General features: G+C 50.2%; 1 protein-coding gene across 1 annotated transcript in view; it reads left to right on the forward strand.

The window, feature by feature from the left end:
• The window catches only part of LOC134420873 (olfactory receptor 14J1-like), a gene marked incomplete at its 5' end in the record, with an annotated part of 44,888 nt that extends 24,762 nt beyond the window's left edge, over positions 1-20,126 (forward strand). The window contains one exon of the mRNA XM_063161283.1: positions 20,106-20,126. Within this exon, the coding sequence (XP_063017353.1) occupies positions 20,106-20,126 (21 nt within the window). The remainder of the gene's footprint in view (positions 1-20,105) is intronic.
• Between the last annotated feature and the right edge of the window lie 909 nt (positions 20,127-21,035).

Raw genomic sequence — 21,035 nt, forward strand, 5'->3', positions numbered from 1 at the left:
ATTCTATGATAGATATAAACACAATTAGGATGCTGTCTAATGTGATATTTATTTAAACTTCAGAAAGATTTGACAACTCCCTGATGTTCAATGCATGAAACGAGTCAGTTGAGAGGTACTTGAATGACTAGAGAGCATCTGGATGAGAAAATCTGGGAGCGATGGAAAGGACATAGATGCAGCTGCTCTAAACGAAGAGATGTTCTTAGACAGGGCCATTTCAACAGGAGAGCTGGAAATACCTGAAGGGAAGGGGTGATTAAATATTAGAGTGAATGTTTGTGTCAAAGGCAGAGGGGAAGATGAGTATTTCTTCTCCTGCCATCAGAAGAAGAATCCAGCACATCCAGGAAATTCCTGTTCCAGGAGAGAAAACATTTACATTTCTCAAAAGTTCTCAGAAGACCCAGAAAATAAAGATTTGCTTGTATATTATGAAACTAACAGGTATTAACACCTGTGCCCCTTTCCAGGCAGACATCAGCTGTGTGCCCATGAACAGGCAGTTCCACTTGTGCCCTGAGGTGCCCAGCTGGGATTGGATCTCTCTGAGAGCACCTGAGGGAGAGCAGAGCACTTTGCAAGCTGCAGGTCCCTGACAGCCCCGCAGGGCTCCTGGCCCATCAACATCTGCTCTGCTCCAGTCTGAAACAGGGCCCAGCATGGTGCCGGGATCATCAGAGAGCTGAGGTGTGTGCTGGAATTCAATGCCCTCCCCATCCCGCAGCAGCCCTGCATTTCCCTGCTGCAGCCTTGGTCTCCAGCACAGCCATGGAGGCTCTTTGGGCTCTGGAGTGTTCCTGCAGCCCCCAAGGGCAGCTGAGCTCTGCCTTTGGCACAATCAGGCCTGGCCAGCACAGGCCATGCTCAGCAATTGCTTGTGTGTGCCTGGCCTTGCTGTCAGCCCCGGCAGCAGCTGCGTGGCCCCTTTGTGGCCCTGTGCTGGCCCAGCCATGGTGGCCCAGCCCCTGTGCAGGCCCAGCCCAGGCCAGGAGCATTGCGGCTGGGAACGGCCCCTGTGCCGTGGTGCCCACAGCAGCCTTGGGGCTCTGTGCCCCATGGCCTCCCTGCTGGGCAGACTCTGCCACCTCCTGCAGAGCCCCTGGCACCTCTGGGGCTGCACAGACAGCCCTGTCCCGGGCTGTGCCGGCCTCTGGGCCAGCAGAGAGGCAGCCAGGGCCGGCCATGGCCAGGAACAGGCCCTGAGCCCTGCAGGAGGATGGAGCTGGGCCACAGCCAAACTCAGCCCAGGCCAAAGCTGCGCTCAGCAACCAGGGCTGCCAATGTATGGGCACAGAGGCTGGCACTGACAAATGTCCTGGGGCCCCTCCCTGCTCTGTCCATGCCACCAAGGGCACAGAGCAGCCTCCTCTCTGGGCCACTTGCCTGTTTGCAATGCCTTGCACAGGCACTGGCCCTGCCCCACAAGGCCTGGCCTGAGTCCTGCCCCTGCACGCTCAGCCAGGCTGAGATGTGTTGGAATCCATAAGGTTAGAGGATTTTTAAGAAATGGTTAAAAACGTATGTAGGCCTTAGATTGGAGTTTTGTTAGCATTGCAGAAAAGTTTCCCATGCAAGCAGAAAAGTTTCCCAAGCAGTAGACGTGACAAATAACAATAGGCCTCTGTAGAATTTGCTTTAGGATGGCAACAAGGTTATTTAATGTATATCTTTAGAAGTTAGCATGAATAGAACTTTGTTCTTTGTCTCTTATGAACCAGTCTTTGTTTTAGCTACGATTACGTATGTTTTATAAGATTGGATAGAATGCTTGTCAATATGTGTTTTCTGTGTCTGATTGGCTGAATTCTAGACTGAGATGATTTTATGTATTTCTGTATCAGCTATCCCGAGGGGGACGTTTTGGTGTGGATCAGTGAGCTGTCACGTCTCCATTTTGTATTTTGAGACTGATGTGCTGGAAATTAAAGCAAAAATCTCTGCACTGGTCTGGTTAAAATGTTATCCATATTTGGATATTTTGCCGCGGCCCAGTGGGTTCCTTTTTTAAGACGTGGGTTCCTGACACAATTAGATTATATCTACCCTTCCCCCACAGAGATGGACACTGATGGTTTCTGGGCCAGGCTCTCTGAGCCCAACCCAGCTCCCTGCAAGCTCTGCCAGCTGCCCTGAGCTCTGGGCAGCACCAAGGGCCTCTCCCCAGCCCAGCCCAGCCGGCTCTGGCCCCACAGCTCTGCTCAGGCCAGGCTGCTCTGGGCACTGCCCCATGGCCTCAGCCCCTGGCAAGGGTGCAGCAGCAGCTGCAGCTGCCACAGGACTCAGCCCCAGCCATGGGGGAAGGTGCTTGGCCAAGGCCAAAGGAGGCTCCCTGGCTGCCCTGCTCCCCTCTGCCTGCGGTGCTGAGATCTCAAGGGCCCAAATCCCTGGCCCTGCCCTGCCCCTGATCCCCACAGCCTGTCCTGTTTCCTTCATCCCTGCATTGCCAGGGACTTTTTGGGACAAGGGAGCTCTGCTCTGTGTATGGAGGGATGAGGAAGTGCCACCACTAGCATGGGAACCACAACTCATCATGTTTGGGTCCTTTGAGGACTAGGAACTGGTGAGACTCAGAGGCACAGAAAGTTTCTCTTCATGACTAGCAGACCACACTTGAAGAAGACATAATTAATAACAATCTTGCTCTTCCCTGAGCTATGTGCAATGTCCCAGCAGTGTCTGATGAGTCATCCAAACACAAGTGATTTCCATATTAAAAGTAGTTTTAGACAAACGTGGTTCTGTGATAGATATACACACAAATGAGTTCTTGTATCAGGATGCTCGTCCTGGAGTGGGAGCAAAACAGCTCAAACAATTCCTGATTTGCAAAGCTGTCAGTGGTGGATGGAGATGGGAGGTAAGGCTGTGTTTGGTGTTGAGGAAATGCTGAAACCAGCCTGACTCATTTCATCTCCTCATGCCCTGGCTGATCTCCCCTCCTTCCCCTTACACCCATTGGCTTTTGTCTCCCCCCAGCCCCCGGTGAAGAGCCTGGCTCTGTGTTCTCCATCCCCTCCTCACTGGCACTGCCAGGCTGGCATGAGGAGCCCCTCAGCCTTCCCTGCTCCAGGCTGGACAAGCCCAGCTCCCTCAGCCTCTGCTCACAGCCCAAGGGCTCCAGCCCCTCCTTGGAGGCCCTTCCCAGACCCTGCTCCAGCTGCCAGACATCTTTCCTGCCCTGGGGAACCCCACCCAGGCCACAGTGACCTGGATAATCCACGTCCTTGTGTGGGGGCCTGAATATATGTATTGTTATAACAGCAATAAGAATACAACAACTGAAATGTAGTGAGAGTCCTATGTATTAGCTAAGTGGGTCCCAGCTATTCTAAATGAGTCACTGCTGTGAAGTCCTTAGTTGGGCAGCAGCTGTGGTTCGTGAAGATAGCTGGGATACAAGGGGTCGGTCAAGAGCCCAGGAGGAGCCCCTGTGAAACCATGAGGAGCTGTGCTACAGAGAAGGAGTGCATGGTAGAAAACCAGCAAGAAGGTATGGACTTTAGATAAGATTGCAACAGCATGGGACTCTAGAAATATGGAATACAAGAAGATAAGAACATGCTTGATGTCCTGGTCACCCAGCCCTGGCCCCTTGTCCCCTGTCAGGCTCTGGGGTGGATCCTGTGGAACATCCTTTGGTGGAGGCTGTGGCTCCAGGTGGGCCGGGTGGATCCCGGGGGACAGGGACCCTGCTGGGCATGGACAGCATTGGACTTGTTGGGAGAAACTGTGAGGGGGAGCTGGGGCGGAGTGATCAACCCAGTGACCTGACACAGCCCTGCTGGGATGTCACACAGCCCCTCTGTGATGTTACAGCCTACTCTGTGAGGTCACAGCCAATTCTCTAATGTCACACCGCTGGTCACTGATGTCACAGCCAACTCTGTGATGTCATAATCTGCTCTGTGATGTCAGATCTCTGCCCTGTGATGTCACAGTTGGCTCTGTGATGTCACAGAGGCAGTCTATGATGCCATAGCTTTTCCATGACCAAACATAACTCGCTTTGTGATGTCATAGCCCTGTCTGTGACCTCATGTTACCAGATGATAAATTGTCTACACCAGGTGAACTGACACCTGGAGCTTGTTCTCCACAACCCCAGGCCTGTGGAAACCACACAATGCCCATTGTGTGAGAAGGGGAACTGGAAGTTCACCAGCCTCAGTGTCCTGCCAGCTCAGCCAGGCCCACAGGAACATTGGGGTCCACGACCACCAGGGACCACCAGAGAGACCCCAAGACAGAAGAACACATGGGTAAAGGGGAGAGGAAATGTGTTAATGATTTTGGGGAAATTAATATCATATGTGTGTTTAGTCCAGGACAATCAATGAATATATGTGCAATATACAGAATATAAACAGAAACTTTCCTGTACTCAGCCTGCACGGCTTTGGGAGGAGCTCTCCCCCGTGGATCCAGCTGAATAAAGAATGCTGCTTCTTAATGCTACATTGGTGTTAAGGAGTTTTCTGTTTTACTAAATTTTTGGTAACACTCCCACTGCCAAGGAAAGCTCTGTCTGCTGCTGTTCACAAACAGAGAAGGGCTGGTGGCAGATGTGGGGCTCGGAGGCTGCCTGGGGCACAGTGACCATGAAATAATCAAGTGTTCAATGTTCCGGGAAAGAAGGAGGGGCAGCAACAAAACTTCTACACTGGAATTAGGAAAGGCAGACTTTGATCTATTTAGGATGCTGATGTGTGGAGTACTAAATCTGGTACTGATTTTTTTAGGGGACACAGGCCTACAAAACCAAGGGATCCAGGAAGGATGGACACATTTCAAGACAGTAATCTTAAGGGGGAAGGAGCAGCCTGTCCCAGTGTGGCAAAAGATGAGCTAGTGAGGAAAATGACTGGCCTGGCTGGCCGTGGAGCTTTTGTGGGAACTCAGGGGAAAAAAGAGAGAGCATCAACTTTGGACAAAAGGTCAGGCAACTTAGGAAATGTTTAAGGATCTTGCTAGGTCATGCAGAAAGAAAAGCTGAGAGGTGAAAGATCAATTAGAGCTTAACCTGGCCACTTCTGTGCAAAAGAGTAGTAAATGTTTCTACAAATAAATTTTTAGCAAAATAGGGGATAAGGAGAACCTCTACTCTTTTTTTGACACAGTGTAGAATATAGTACCTAAAGATAAGGAAAGGCTGAGCTGCTTCATACCTTGTATGTCTCAATGTTCAATATTAGGGCAGGCTGTCCTCAGGACAAGTGCTCTCCTGAGCTGGTAGATGGGCACAGGGAGCAGAACAGCCCCTGTAATCCAGAAGGAAGCAGCTGGGGACCTGCTGAGCCCCTCAGATGCTCACAGGTGTATGGGATCGGATGGAATCCATCCTAGGGGGATGAACGAGCTGGTGGATGAGCTCCCCAAGCTGCTCTCCATCATTTACCATCAGTGCTGGCTCAGCAGGGAGGTCCCAGAGGACTGGAGGTGCCAGTGTGAGCCCATCCCCAAGAAGGGCTGGAAGGAGGAGCTGGGGAACTCCAGGCCTGTCAGCCTGACCTGGGTGCCCAGCAAGGTTATGGAACAGATCACCTTGAGTGCCATCACAGGGCACCCACAGGATGGCCGAGGGATCAGAGCCAGCCAGCGTGGATTTAGGGGTGGCAGGTCCTGCCTCCTGTCCAACCTGGTCTCCTTTTATGACCAGGTGACTCACCTATGGATGCAGGAAATGCATGTAATGGATGTTGTGTGCCTGGACGTCAAAGCCTTTAAAACCATGAGCCACAGAAATCCTTGGAAAAACTGCAGCCCATGGCTTGGACATGTTCACCCTTCCCAGGGTAAAGAGCTGACTGGAGGCTGGGCCCAGAGAGTGGAGGGGATGGTGCTGCACCCAACTGGTGTCCAGGCACTGGTGCTGTCCCCCAGGGATCTGTGCTGGGCCCAGTCCTGTTTAATATCTTCACTGATGATCTGGGTGAGGGGATCGAGTCCACCGTGCACAAATTGCAGATGGCACCAAACTGGGTGTGAGTGCGGATATGCTGGAGGGCAGGTAAAGAAGACACAGCCTTAAGCTGCACGAGGGGAGGTTCAGGCTGGACTATAGGAAGAAGTTCTTCACAGAAAGGGTGAGTGGGCATTGGAATGGGCTGGCCAGGGGGGAGGTGGCAGAGTCACTGTCCCTCTCCAGTGGCACTTAGTGGCATGATCTGGGTGACAAGGCAGTATTAGGGTATTGGTTGGGCCTCATGATCCCAAAGGTCTTTTCCAGCCTATTTGATTCTGTCATTCTGTGATAATTGGGACGTGCTGGGGCCATCATGATACTGCAGGGCCTCATGGAACTAAGAGACCATGGTGACACCGTGCAGGCCCACAGAACCAGGGGTCCAGTGTGGTGCTCTGGGGCCAAATGGAGCCAGGGAGTGCACCGTGACACTGGATCCTCGTGGAACCACAGAGACCATTGTGACACTGCAGGGCCTTGTGTAACCAAGGGGTTTCACCATTTTGACCCTGCAAAATCAAGGAGACCATTGGGACACTCCACGTCCCAGTGGAACGAAGGGGCCTTTCTGACACAGCGCGGGCCCATGGAACCAAGGGTCTCCTGTGAAGCTGCAGCACCAACGAGAACATTGTGACAGTGTGTAGCCCCATGGAACCCAGGAGACCATTCTCATATTTGGGGCCCCATGGAACCAAGGACACCATTTGCTCTGCATGGTCTCATGGATCCAAGGAGACCAGTGTGACAGGTCAGGGCCTGGGGTAACCAAGAGGCCATTGTGAAAATGAGGGGCCCCATGGAACCAAGGACATCTTTGCAGATTACACCAAGTTGAGTGTGAGTGTGGATCTGCTGGAGGGTGGGAGAGGGCCCTGGACAGGCTGAATCTGCACAGTGCCTGGGATAGGCTGAATCCAGGGCCCAAATCCAACAAGGTGAGGTTTAACAAGACCAAGTGTCAGGTCCTGCACTTTGGCCACAGCAACCCCTGCAGCTCTACAGGCTGGGGACAGAGTGGCTGGACAGAGTCCAGGCAGAAAGGGACCTGCAGAGACTGATGGACAGCAGGCTGGACATGAGGCAGCAGTGTGCCCAGGTGGCCAAGAAGGCCAATGGCTCCTGGCCTGGATCAGGAATGTTGTGGCCAGCAGGAACAGGGATGCTGTGCCAGCACTGATCTGCCCCCAGCTCTGCACACAGACATTGCTGCTGCAGCTCCAGAGAAGGCAACAAAAGGACATCTCTACAGAAAACTTTCCCGGGAGATCCATAAGTTCCTTTAAAGGCACCGAGAGAGCAGCCCCTCATTGACACAGTCTGTGGGCAGAAGGAAGGTGGAGAGAAACAAAAAGAGAAATGGCATAAGGAATGACATTTATTTGTGGAAAATATTAAAAAGAATTAGAAAAAATAAAAGAACCCCCAATATGAAAACAACAAGAAGTTTCAAAGATGGCTTTTATTACAAGTGATTTGCAGAAATTGACCAGCAGTTTAATGTTTCTGAAAGCATCCAGTCATCAGTCTCCACACCTCAGCCTTGAGCTCCTAGTTCCTCAGGCTGTAGATGAGGGGGTTCAGCGCTGGAGGCACCACCGAGTACAGAACTGAAACTGCCAGATCACGGGATGCAGACGACATTGAAAGTGGCTTAAGGTAAGTAAAAAATGAGGTGCTGATGAACAGAGAAACCACAGCCAGGTGAGGGAGGCAGATGGAAAAGACTTTGTGCCGTCCCTGCTCAGAGGGGATCCTCAGCACAGCCCTGAAGATCTGCACATAGGAGAAAAGAATGAACACAAAACATCCAAATAAAAGAAAAGCAGTCCCCATAAGAGGCCCAAATTCTCTAATGTAAGAGTGTGAGCAGGAGAGCTTGAGGATCAGAGGAATTTCACAGAAGAACTGCCCAAGGTCATTGCCATGGCACAGGGGCAGGGAAAATGTATTGGCTGTGTGCATGAGAGCGTTGAGAAAGGCACTGGCCCAGGCAGCTGCTGCCATGTGGGCACAAGCTCTGCTGCCCAGGAGGGTCCCATAGTGCAGGGGTTTGCAGATGGACACGTAGCGGTCATAGCACATGATCATCAGAATATAAAACTCTGCTGAGATGAAGAACAGAAAGAAAAAGAGCTGTGCAGCACATCCTGTGTAGGAGATGTCCCTGGTGTCCCAGAGGGAATTGTGCATGGCTTTGGGCACAGTGGTGCAGATGGAGCCCAGGTCAGTGAGGGCCAGGTTGAGCAGGAAGAAGAACATGGGCGTGTGCAGGTGGTGGCCGCAGGCTACGGCGCTGATGATGAGGCCGTTGCCCAGGAGGGCAGCCAGGGAGATGCCCAGCAAGAGGCAGAAGTGCAGGAGCTGCAGCTGCCGCGTGTCTGCCAATGCCAGCAGGAGGAAGTGGCTGATGGAGCTGCTGTTGGACATTTTCTATGTCTTGGCATGGGGATCTGTAAGAAAAATAACCATGGAATATTTGGGTTTGGAGAGGACTTGAAATATCCCAGCACAGCCTGGGGGCACTTTCCCCCACTGCCTGCCCAGGGCTCTGCTGCCTGGAGGTGTCCCTGCCAGCAGCTGCTTCCCTGTGCCCAGGGCTGGGCCCTGCCAGTGCTGCCAGAGCCCAGCCCAGCTCTGGGGGCTCAGCTCTGCCCTGCAGACCCCTCCCAGCTCAGGTACTGCCCAGGGGCAGCTCTGGCTCTGCAGGCTCTGATGGCACCATCAGAGGAAAGAGACACTGATGCTGCCTTTGAGGGGCCCTACGGTATTTCTGTCACTGCCTGGTTTATTAACATATGAGATAAAAAATATTTATCTTTCTCGACCTGAACTGTGAGATTAATATCTCTGCAATTTCCCATACCGGCAACCCAGGGCAGTAGAATAAAAAAGCAGGATTTTCCCTTTTCTACAGCCCCTACCTTGCTATGCTCCCTGTATAATCCACTTGGAAATGTTCTGCAGGTTTATGTCATGCTGGGAGCATACCTGAACAATGCAGCATCCTCCCCGCACAAGGAGAACACTTCCAAGCTTGACCAGGTGTCTCCTCCCACCCAGATCTTGTCCCCCAGTGCTGGGAGCAGCTGCCAGGGCTGGCTGAGAGTTGTCCCTGGCAGGCAGCAGAGTCCCTGCCCCAGCACAGCACCCTGGGCTTCAGGACCCTGCTCTGCAGGACAGCCCTGGGCACCCCTGGCTGCTCTGCACAAGAGACAATCAGAGAATGTACTCACAGGGTCTGTAGGCATTGCGATGTTCCAGCTTTAGGAGATGGCTCCAGGAGCTGCAGCTGCATTGTCCTGCAGCCAGAGGTTCCTGTGCCAAGGGCTGGCAGTGATTCTGCCCCAGGCACTTCTGAGCCCCTTCCCAGCCCCGACTGATTGAAGCTCTCTGTGCCTCTGTGCTGTGCCTGGGCTGGCTGTAGGCAGTGCCCCAGCCCTGCTGGGCTGGCAGAAAATCTGCTCATCAAGAGAAATGTGCTTTTGAAGCTCTTCTTGGTTACCAGGAGCTGCCTCTGTGCCACGAGCCCAGCCCAGCTCAGCAGCACAGACACAGCACCAGGACTTAAATGAGCCTGTGGGGTTTGTGCTCAGGCCCTGAACATCAGTCCCTGAGAGGGAGCTGAAGAAACCTCTCCAGAACTCCAAGGCAGATTCCAACTCCAAAGTTTCTTGGACTTTTAATGGGTCCCACTGAGGAGCACAACTGAGAAAGTGTCCCCAGGCCCCAGGCAGAGCAGAGACCTGGAGGCAGTGCTGACAGGTGGGGACAAAGAGAAGCCAAGTCTTGGTGCTCTGGGGCACAGCAGGGTCTATGCCACCAAGGGCTGTAAGGAGACACCTTGTCCTGAGGCCCTGGGGCCTCCTGGCACAGCCCCAACAAGGCTGGGCACTGTCAGCCCCTTGTCCTGCCCTCACCAGGCTCCCCTAGCCCATATCCCAGTGGCCTCAAGGATCTGCTGGAAGGAGTCTCTGGGGAGCCTTGCTCAGCGATGGCCCTGGGGAATCCTTAATGCTCCCTGTAGGGACTGCAGGTTTTTTAAAAACTTTGGGTTTGGCTTTTGCCTTGGAGTCTCTGAGAGGTTTGTGCAATCATGGCCTCCAATTATCTGCAGTAATTATTCCCTGGAGAGGCTTTGTCAGTAACAACACTCAGTGGGGCTCATTAATACTACAGGGTACTTCAGTTATTTTAAGGCACTTGGTGTTTCCCTTTTGATACAGACTCTGTGAGAGGTTTGTGCAATCATGGCCCCAATTATCTGCTTTAATGAGTCCCTGGGGAGCTTTGTACTGACACTCAGTGGGGCTCATTAATGCCTTGAGATACTCAAGGTTTTTAAGGTACTTTATGGATTTAAGTATACTTTAAGGTACTTTTAAGGAATTTCCTTCCAAAATTGAGTGTCTGAGAGGTTTTTGTGCCATCCTGACCTGCAGTTCTCTCCTCCAAGGAGTCCATGAGGAGCCTGTGTTGGGTATCTTCCCTCTTTCTGTTTTACAACAAAGATAAAACTGAAAGAACTTTGTAAGACTTTCTGAAAGCATCTAAACAAACATGAGACAATTAACTATACAACAACAACTAGGAAAATTAAATGTCCTGTTTTAGATAGACATCATCCAACCCTTTAGTCCCTTGGATTGGAAGAGTTCATTGACCCAGTCTTTGTTTTCCACTTGAAGCTTCTTGAACTCTTCATTCAGTACTTGAATGCTCTTGTGGATTGACTCGCTGTGGCTGGAGAGGTTCATGCAACACATGCCCTCAGAGTCTACACAGCCATGCCCATGTGCCCAGAGTAAAAATTCTATCGCTGTTCTGCAAGGTAGCATGTCTGATGGTCTCTATGTCTGAGAGCAGGCCACTCAGTGTGAGGGAGTAGCATTGGTTTGCTTACTTAACAGGCACCCAAGATGGTCTGATTGTCCTAAAGCTTTAGCTGCAGCCACCCAAGCTAGTCCAAATTGGGGGTGCTACCATCCAATACCTGGATTAAAGCTTTCAAAGCCATCTCTTTGATATCATCCAATACTTCTCTGAGGATACCTGCTGCTTGATCATCTGGTAGGCTGTGTTGTCCTTCTCCAGCTAGATGGTTGATTGTCAATTCCGCCCTTGCCTCATTATTAGCATACTCATTGCTATTAGCATAATAAACACTTCCATCCCTCTTCCCACAGGGTGTATTCTGTAAATGACAACAACATATTATATTTTAAATCATAGATGCCAGAATTTTGAAGCACCTTCGGGGTTCACATTGGTGACCTGAGCCATACGTGCTGCCGGAAGCCTGGAAAGCTGCAAGAGCGCTCACGAAAGAGGTATGAAAAGGCAAGCAGCATATAAGTTATCCGCCGCGTATCTAGAATGGCGAGGGATAAAGGGGATAGATTTGTTATTAGCCTACGGATATGCTGAAGAAACTTTCCTTAACCCACATGAACTTTCGGAATGGAGAAAATCTGGAGATATACTGTGGGAAGCAGTGTTAGAAGATGATAAGTCAGCAAAGAAACCGAGCAAGCCATGGCGGGTGATATACAATACACTTCAGCATGTCTCTGAGTGCACAGCAGCAGCTGTGGCTCGGGACGCCTGCGAGGCTGTGCTGCTCCGAACTCGGTATGGGCGCTCCGCCATGGGGAGCAGCCGAGGCGAGCGGCCACCTGAAATGCGCTGTAGCAGGGGCAGCGGCGGCAGCGGCGGCAGCCATGGGGGTTTCGCCCCCTCCGACACAAGCGCCGCGGGACCGGAGCGCTTCTTCCAGCGGGAGCACTCTCCCTCCGCCCCGCAGCCGGCAAAAGCTTCAGAGTGAGACCTAACAGCATAATAAATATAACTCTTGTCAACAAAAGAAAGATTTCTACTGCAATTAAGAAGCCAGTGATAATAAACAATGGACACCAAGGACCATTACGGTCAAGACGTTTTTCACCTAAGTCAAAAGGACTTTTTGTTTTTCCTAGCAGACTGTGAAAGAGACTTTAAACATCAGAAGCCCAACTAACTCAGTCAGTAGAACATTAAACTCTGGAATTATATTTTGAAAAAATTTAAAAATGTTAAAAATGTGTTAAAGTGGTTGTAGAAGTAAGATGTAATGAGTGTGGTTTTTGTATTGTTTAAGCTTTTTTAGATGTGATAAAAGTAAAAGCAAGCACTGAATTTAAAAGAATTTTTCCACAGGTATACCTTGAACAAACTTCTTATGTTTAAGTGCATTCAAGTATAAAAATGCTGCAGCAAATACGTGAAGAAACTTCTTTTAGTTTAGTATTTTAGAATCAGGCCTGTAAGTAAGTTATAGTAAATGCTATCTTTTATTTCTATAGTAAGTATTATCCGTTGCTAAGTAGTTTAAGTTAAATTATCTATTAAGTACCATTAAATGTTAAATACTGTTAAGGTTTAGTTTTGTTAAGTTTATCTCCTGTTAAGTTTAAGTGTTAATAAGTTTAAGTAGATCTAGATTCTGTTTAAATTGTATTAGATTTAAGTTATGTAGAATTTAAAGTCAGTTAAGTTTTGTTAGATTTAAGTGATTTTACATGTAAGTTCTATTGATTTAAAAATCTGTTAAGTTTAAGTAAAGATAAGTTTAAGTAATGTTAAGTTCTATTAAGTTTAAATATTTTAAGTTTAAGTATTTTAAGTCTAGGTACTATTCAGTTTAAGTGATGTTAGATAGATTTATCCTTTTATGATAGGCGTTTTTTTTTATGACTTGTGTGTAAAGTGTTGTTGTGAACATCAGAGAAACTCTAGTTAAAAAAGGACAATCAGAAGCATTTGTGAGTAGAGCCATTCCTGTTTGAAGTGTATCTGCTGTTTGAGAATAGAAAGCAAACTGACCAGACAGTTGACACGGGTGAAACCTGCGCACATGTTACTCCTTTAGCTTATTTTTGTAGTTTGTATTAGCACACCTGAGTTTGGTTTGAGCCTTGTAGCACATAGAATCCTTTTTGTATCTGTTATATAGCATATCCTATAAAAAGTGACAGCCTTTTTGGTTTGTTTCCCTGGCTTAGATCCCTTGTAAAAGAGAAACCTTGCTAGCTGAGAATACTGTTTGAAATACTGTTTAGTTGTTAGAATTGCCTATTTTTGTGTTGCAAAGAGGGTGACACAGTTAGCCCATAGAATTTTGCTTTTCATAAGAAATAAAAACAGGGGAAGTGTTGGGAAATTTAGGAGGCTGGAGAATGGAAAAGTACAAAGCCGTGGCTAATTCCAAGTCCTGCACCTGTGAGATAGCGTGTCCTTGGGCCTGGCTGTAGTAGGATAACAAATAGTGAAAGAGACATGAGAAAAGAGAGATGCAACCCCTAAGGAATGAGGAAGAGTTCATGGAATAGTTTAACCAATAGATTGCTTGGCTTACAGAATATTCATAAGCTTATTATTTGCTGTATAAGTGTTTGTTGCTTTCTTCAATAAACGGGACCTGTGATGAACCAGCTGGTGTCCTGGTCTCCTTCCTACGACAGAACCCCATAACCACATGACCGTGATGGACCTCCATAACCCCATAACTTTGATGGACCTCCATAACCACATCACCCTGATGGACCCCCATAACCACATGGCCTTGATGGACCTCCATAACCCCATGACCTTGATGGACCCCGAGGACCTTGATGGACCCCGAGGACCTTGATGGACCCCCATGACCCTGATTGACCCCCATAACCACATAACCTTGATGGATCCCCATAACCCCATGACCCTGATGGAACTCCATAACCCCATGATCCTGCTGACCCACCATGACCTTGATGGACCCTCATGACCCTGATGGACCCCCATGACCCTGATGGACCCCCATAACCCCATAGCCTTGATGGACCTCCATAACCCCATGACCCTGATGGACCCCCATAACCACATGGCCCTGATGGAACCCCATAACACCATGACCCTGGTTACTCCCATGATCTTGATGGAACCCCATAACCACATGACCCCATAACACTGATGGACCCCCACAACCACATGTCCCTGTGCAGGATGTCCCTGTGCGGGATGTCCCTGTGCGGGACGTCCCCGCACGGGATGTCCACGTGCGGGACGTCCACGTGCGGGATGTCCCCATGACGGGATTTTCACGTGCGGGATGTCCCCATGACGGGATGTCCCTGTGCGGGATGTCCACGTGCGGGATGTCCGCGTGCGGCGCGAAGCCACCGGCCCCCCACAGGAACACCTGGGGCAGCTGGGCCACCACCAGGAGCAGCGTGTCACCCGCCAGGACGGGGTGGCAGGACACCGGGGACGAGCCTGGGGGAGAGGGGACACGAGTGAGGAGACCTTGGAGACCTTGGAGATGTTGGAGATGTTGGGGTGATTGGGACCTTGGGGACCTTGGGGAGCTTGGGGACACTGGGGACCTTGGAGATGTTGGAGATGTTGGAGACCTTGGGAATCTTGAGGACGTTGGGGACTTTGGGAGTATGGAGGTTGTTGGGCACATTGCAGATGTTGGGGACCTTTGGGACCTTGGGCACTATGGAGATGTTGGGCACATTGGAGATGTTGGGGTGATGGGGACATTGGAGACCTTGGGGACATTGGGATGATGGGGACCTTGGGCACACTGGAGATGTTGGGGTGATGGGACCTTGGGGATACTGAGGACATTGGAGACCTTGGGGACATTGGCGAAGCTGGGGTGATGGGGCCTGGGGGACATTGGAGATGTTGGGGACCTTGAGGACCTTGGGAGTATGGAGGACACTGGGGACATTGGGATGATGGGGACCTTGGGGACACTGGAGATGTTTGGGACCTTGGAGACCTTGGGGACCTTGCGAATATGGAGGGTGTTGGGGCCGTTGGGGACATTGGGGACCTTGGAGATGTTGGGGTGATGGGGACCTTGGGGATATTGGAAACCTTGGGGACCTTGGAGATGTTTGGACATTGGAGATGTTGGGGTGATGGGACATTGGGGACATTGGAGATGTTGGGGACCCTGGAGATGTTGGGGTGATGGGACACTGGGGACATTGGAGATGTTGGTGTGATGGGGACCTTGGGGACATTGGAAAACCTGGGGGACATTGGAGATGTTTGGACATTGGGGACATTGGGGACCCTGGAGATGTTGGGGTGATGGGACACTGGGGACATTGGAGATGTTGGGGTGATGGGGACCTTGGGGACATTGGAAAACCTTGGGGACACTGGAGATGTTGGGGCACTGGGGACCTTGGGGACCTTGGGGACCTTGGGGACATTGGGGGCACTGGGGATGTTGGGGCACTGGGGACATTGGGGCACTGGGGACATTGGGGCACTGGGGATGTTGGGGACCTTGGGGACTGTCCTGGTTTAGGGCAAATTTGTTAAAGAATCTGCAAAGGAGGGCCCCTCCAGAAAGCAAAACCCACACGGCCCCTCCCCCCAACCAATTCGGGAAAAAATTCCTCGGAGAGAGGTGGAAAGAACCTGTTTATTTCAGGCACAGCACCCCCCAGCACACAAAATGAATAATACCCGATGACACCACTCTGAGAATGATGACAAAATCAGAAAGTCTCTTTCGGGGGTGGTTGCTCTGTTCTCAGTCCCTCCGGCGCTGGGGCAGCTGCTGCAGCCAAACCTTCGGTGTTCCCGGGTCCCAGTCGGAGCAGGTTCGAGATGGTCACAGGAACAGGAGAGGAGAAACAGTCCAGGAAGGAATTTGGACTGTTTAGCTAAACTAGCTAATAAGCAGAGGCCAAAGCAGAGCAGAAGCGAGAGCAGAAAAGAGAGCAAGCAAAGCAGCAAGCCGAAAGCAAGAAGCGAAAACAGCCCTATGTACTGCCTGTCTCTGTGTCCCTGATAAGAGAAACCCAAACAAAACTTCCACTCTTCAGAGCTGGTCTTAAAGGCACAGAACAGATGATTGGGGTACAAGCATCATAACGTCACCCCAGGACATTCCACCCCTTATCCCCGTATCATCAACATACTACAACACATCATGCATTATTCATACAAAATTTCCATCTGTTTCCCCAAAATTACAAGCAATACCCATCATGCCTTCATCACATCCCCACACTGGACCACTGAATCCAGGCCCTATATTACAGAGCTGCAGGATTCCCCCTTTTCACTTTAGTCACTTAAAGCTCCATCTATCACTTGCTCAGACCTTCAACACTTACACATTTCCCTCTATCTCATGTCTGTATGGTTTAATGTACAGACAATGGCAGTAACATCCAATGAACAGTGATATTGCACATCATTCTTACCCCACAATCAGATCTCCCTGAACAACAACATCGTGTTGTTCCATCTCTTTGCATTATCCACCATGTGCAACCTGGTCCCTGAGCAAAGACAACCCCACGAATGGGTTTGTCTGTACTCCAGGCAGAATTGATCCACACAGTGTTCCCTAACAAACCTCTGATATGTACCACTGGTGATCCACACAGTGTTCCCTAACAAACCTCTGATATGTACCACTGGGACTTTGTCTCCTTCTGTTACATTCAGGGACTCAGACTGGGCAGGACCTGCTCGGTTGGTAGAACCTTGGGTGTTAACTAACCAGGTGGCCTTTGCTAAATGCTGCTCCCAATTCTTGAAAGATCCCCCACCCAGAACTTTCAACTGGGTTTTTAGTAGTCCATTGTACCTCTCCACTTTTCCTGCAGCTGGTGCATGGTAGGGGATATGGTACACCCACTCAATGCCATGTTCCCTAGCCCAGGTGTTGATAAGGCTGTTCTTGAAATGAGTCCCGTTGTCTGACTCGATCCTCTCAGGGGTGCGATGTCTCCACAGAACTTGCTTTTCAAAGCCCAGGATGGTGTTCCAGGCTGTAGCATGAGACACAGGGTAGGTTTCCAACCCATCCAGTGGTGGCTTCCACCATGGTCAGCACGTAGCGCTTGCCCTGGCGTGTCTGGGGCAGTGTGATGTAGTCAATCTGCCAGGCCTCCCCATACTTGTACTTGGACTACCGCCCACCGTACCAGAGGGGCTTCACTCGCCTGGCCTGCTTGATGGCAGCACACGTCTCACAGTCATGGATAACCTGAGAAATACTGTCCATGGTTAGATCCACCCCTCGGTCTCGTGCCCACTTATAGGTGGCATCTCTGCCCTGGTGGCCTGAGGCATCATGGGCCCATCGAGGTAGGAATAACTCTCCCTTATGTTCCCAATCTAGGTCTATTTTGGACACCCCTATCTTTGCAGCTTGGTCTACCTGCTCATTGTTTTGGTGCTCCTCATTGGCCCTACTCTTGGGTACATGGGCATCTACATGGCGGACTTTCACATGTAGCCTCCCTACCCTGGTAGCCATGTCTTTCCACTCTTCAGCAGCCCAAATTGGTTTTCCTCTATGTTGCCAGTTGGCCTTTTTCCACCTCTCCAGCCATCCCCACAGAGCCTTGGCTACCATCCATGAATCAGTGTAGAGGAAGAGCTTTGGCCACTTCTCTCTCTCAGCAATGTCCAGGGCCAGTTGAACAGCTTTGAGTTCAGCAAGTTGGCTTGATCCACCTTCTCCTTCGGTAGCTTGTGCAGCCTGTCATGCGGGGCTCCACACGGCTGCTTTCCATTTCCGGTTCATCCCTACGATGCGACAGGAACCATCAGTGAAAAGAGTGTAGCCTGTTTCCTCTGGTGGCAGTTGGTTATATGGAGGAGCTTCTTCTGCCTGTGTCACTGGTTCTTGTTCTCCATCTGTGACACCAAAATGTTCACCTTCAGGCCAATTTGTAATTACCTCAAAAATACTAGAGCAAATCAGTTTACCTATATGGGCACGCTGTATGATAACAGCAATCCATTTGCTCCATGTAGCACTGGTGGCATGGTGAGTGGAAGGAACCTTGCCTTTGAACATCCATCCCAGCACCAGTAGTCGGGGTGCCAGGAGGAGTTGTGTTTCAGTGCCTATTACCTCTGAGGCAGCCTGGACTCCTTCATAGGCAGCCAAGATTTCCTTCTCTGTGGGAGTGTAGTTGGCTTCAGATCCTCTGTAGCTATGACTCCAAAATCCCAGTGGTCGACCCCGAGTCTCCTCAGGCACCTTCTGCCAAAGGCTCCAGGACAAGCCATTGTTCCCGGTTGCAGAGTAGACCACGTTCTTTACCTCTGGTCCTGTCCTGACTGTGCCAAGGGCTACTGCATGAGCGATCTCCTGCTTGATCTGGACAAAGGCTTGTTGCTGCTCAGGGCCAGTGGAAATCGTTCTTCTTGTGGGTGACCAGGTATAGAGGGCTCACGATCTGGATATGCATTCTCCAAAAGCCTATGGCACCTTGGAAAGTTTGTGTTTCCTTCTTGCTGGTTGATGGAGACGTTGTTGGCATCTTACTGATAACCTCAGTGGAAATCTGACACCATCCATCCTGCCACTTCACTCCCAGGAACTGGATCTCTTGGGAAGGTCCTTTGATTTTGCTCTTCTTCATGGTGAAGCCGGCTTCCAGCAGAATCTGGATGATCCTCTCTCCTTTCTCAAACACTTCCATTGCCAGGTTCCCCCACACAATGATGTCCTCAATGCACTGCAGGTGTCCTGGAGCCTCACCCTTTTCAAGTGCAGCCTGGGTCAGTCCATGGCAGATGGTGGGGCTGTGCTTCCACCCCTGGGGCAGTCGGTTCCAGGTGTACTGCATGCCCCTCCAGGTGAAAGCAAACCGAGGCCTGCATTCTGCTGCCAGAGGACTGGAGAAAAATGAGTTGGCAATGTCAGTAGTGGCAAAGCACTTTGCTGCCTTGGACTCCAGCTCGTACTGGAGTTCCAGCATGTCCGGCACAGCAGCGCTCAGTGGTGGAGTCACTTCATTCAATGCACGATAGTCCACAGTCAATCTCCATTCTCTGTCAGACTTGTGCACAGGCCAGATGGGACTGTTGAAGGGTGAGTGGGTCTTGCTGACAACCCCTTGGCTCTCCAGCTCATGGATCATTCTGTGGATCGGATCACGGCATCTCGATTTGTTCAATATTGCTGGCAGTGTAATTGGTGACAATTGGCACTTGTTGCTCTGCCACCCTCAGGATTTCTACTGCAGATGGGTTTTCTGATAGTCCAGGCAAGATGTTTAATTGATTAATGTCCTCTACCTCTACAGCAGCTATTCTGAAGGCCCATCTGAGTCCCTTTGGGTCTTTGTAAAGCCTTTCCAGAGGAAGTCTATGCCCAGAATCCGCAGGGCCTCTGGGCCAGTCACAATAGGATGTTTCTGCCACTTCTTCCCAGTCAGGCTCACCTGGGCTCCCAATAGGGTCAATTGCTGTGATCCCCCCTCACCCCAGCAACAGAAACATGTTCTGCCCCCACATGTCCTGATGGCATCAGGGTACACTGCACACATTGTATTAGTGGGGTACCCTGATGAAGGAAGGAATGATGAATCTGACCTCATGTTTTCAGAAGGCTAATTTATTATTTTAAGATACTATATAATATTAAAGAATACTAAACTAAACCATACTAAAGAATACAGGAAGGATACTTACACAATGCTAAAAAGCTAATTATGAAAACTCGTGACTCTCTTCAGAGTCCTGACACAGCTTGGCCCTAATTGACCAATGAGTGAAAACACACCAGAAACCAATGAAACAATCACCTGTTGATAAAAAATCTCCAAACACATTCCAAAGGAACAAAACACAGGAGAAGAAAATGAGATAATTATTGTTTTCCTTTTTCTCTGAGACTTCTCCGCTTCCCAGGAGAAAAATCCTGGGCGACAGAATTTTTCAGAAAATGTGAATGCCACAAGTATCAAATAAGGCGTCATATTTTTGTGGCTCTGATGTGCCAGGCCATCGGGTTCACACAATCCAGAAGATCTGTTTTTGCTGTGCCTCTTCCTGGCTAGAGTCAGTGTCCCCCTAGCCCTGGTTATCATTTCTTTCCTGGGCATACATACTAGAGGTTCCTTCAAGGGGATCTGACAGATTATACCTGGCAGCTCGGTCACAGGAGGCTGAGGCTACCTTCACTTTAGTGGAACTCTCTTGGTTGGTGTTTCCCTCCTTGAGGTGACGCACCCGTGCTGCCAGGACAGAAGTGGGTTTCCCATCCCACATTCCCATGTCTTCCCCATGGTCATGAAGGAAGAACCACAGGTCAGCCCGTACGGTGTACCCTCTCTCTCTCTAGCTGGGGAATGTTGGGCCGTGACTGCAGCCTGTGATTTGCACTGGTGCCATATGGGAACTGTTCCTCCTCACCTCCTCCCTCATCTCCCTCTGTGGTCCTTAATAACAGCAGAGACATAATCCTGCATGGGGTCATTGATCACACTCTCACAGTTTCTAAGCTTGTTGGTGACAGAACCCACTGTCTTTTGGTTAATATGGGCATTAATTATTGCAATAAAGGTGGGTTATTGTGATGGCCCCAGGTTTGCCAGGCTCCACAACATTTGCCCTTGGCACCTGACCTTGTTGGGGTCATTATCATGCTATCCATCCCTCTCAAAGAGTATCTCCAATAATTCTGCCACTTCTCTCAGCTGTTAGATCCTTTCCTCAAGGGTCTTCCAGCACATTCTATGGTGGCGCTCCTGCATTCTTTCTCTGTGGACAAACCTCTCTCTGACACTCATTAAAAGGCACTCTCAGAGAGAAAGGGACCCTGGCTCCCTTACAAAAATCTGATTGATACCTGAGTCCTGGGTCAAGAGTCCCAAATTCCTTGCCTCACCACCATCCAGCTGGACACCTGTACCCATAACTTCCCAGACCTGAAGTAGCCAGGTTGTACAAACCTCACATCCCTGTCGTACAATGTCTTTGTGCAGATTACAGAGACTTTCGTACATCAGGGACTCGGTGATGATTACAACCTCTGGCTCCCCGGTGGCTTGTGAGGGCCCTCCCCTATCTGGGCGCTCTGCTTTCATCTTAGATCTCCATGTTTCTAGAGGGGCAACTGCTGCTGGCTGTAAATGCCTTTGCAATTCAGCTGGAACCTGGACAGTTGTAACATCTGTGGGTTCCACTGCTGCACTATTAGACTTTCCCTCTTCAAGGCAGGGAGAGGTTTCCTCACCAGCTGGGGAAGTGTATTCCTTCAGCATCTGGCCCA

This window comes from Melospiza melodia, chromosome 7 (assembly GCF_035770615.1).
Source record: "Melospiza melodia melodia isolate bMelMel2 chromosome 7, bMelMel2.pri, whole genome shotgun sequence".
NCBI classification, from domain to species: Eukaryota; Metazoa; Chordata; class Aves; order Passeriformes; family Passerellidae; genus Melospiza; species Melospiza melodia.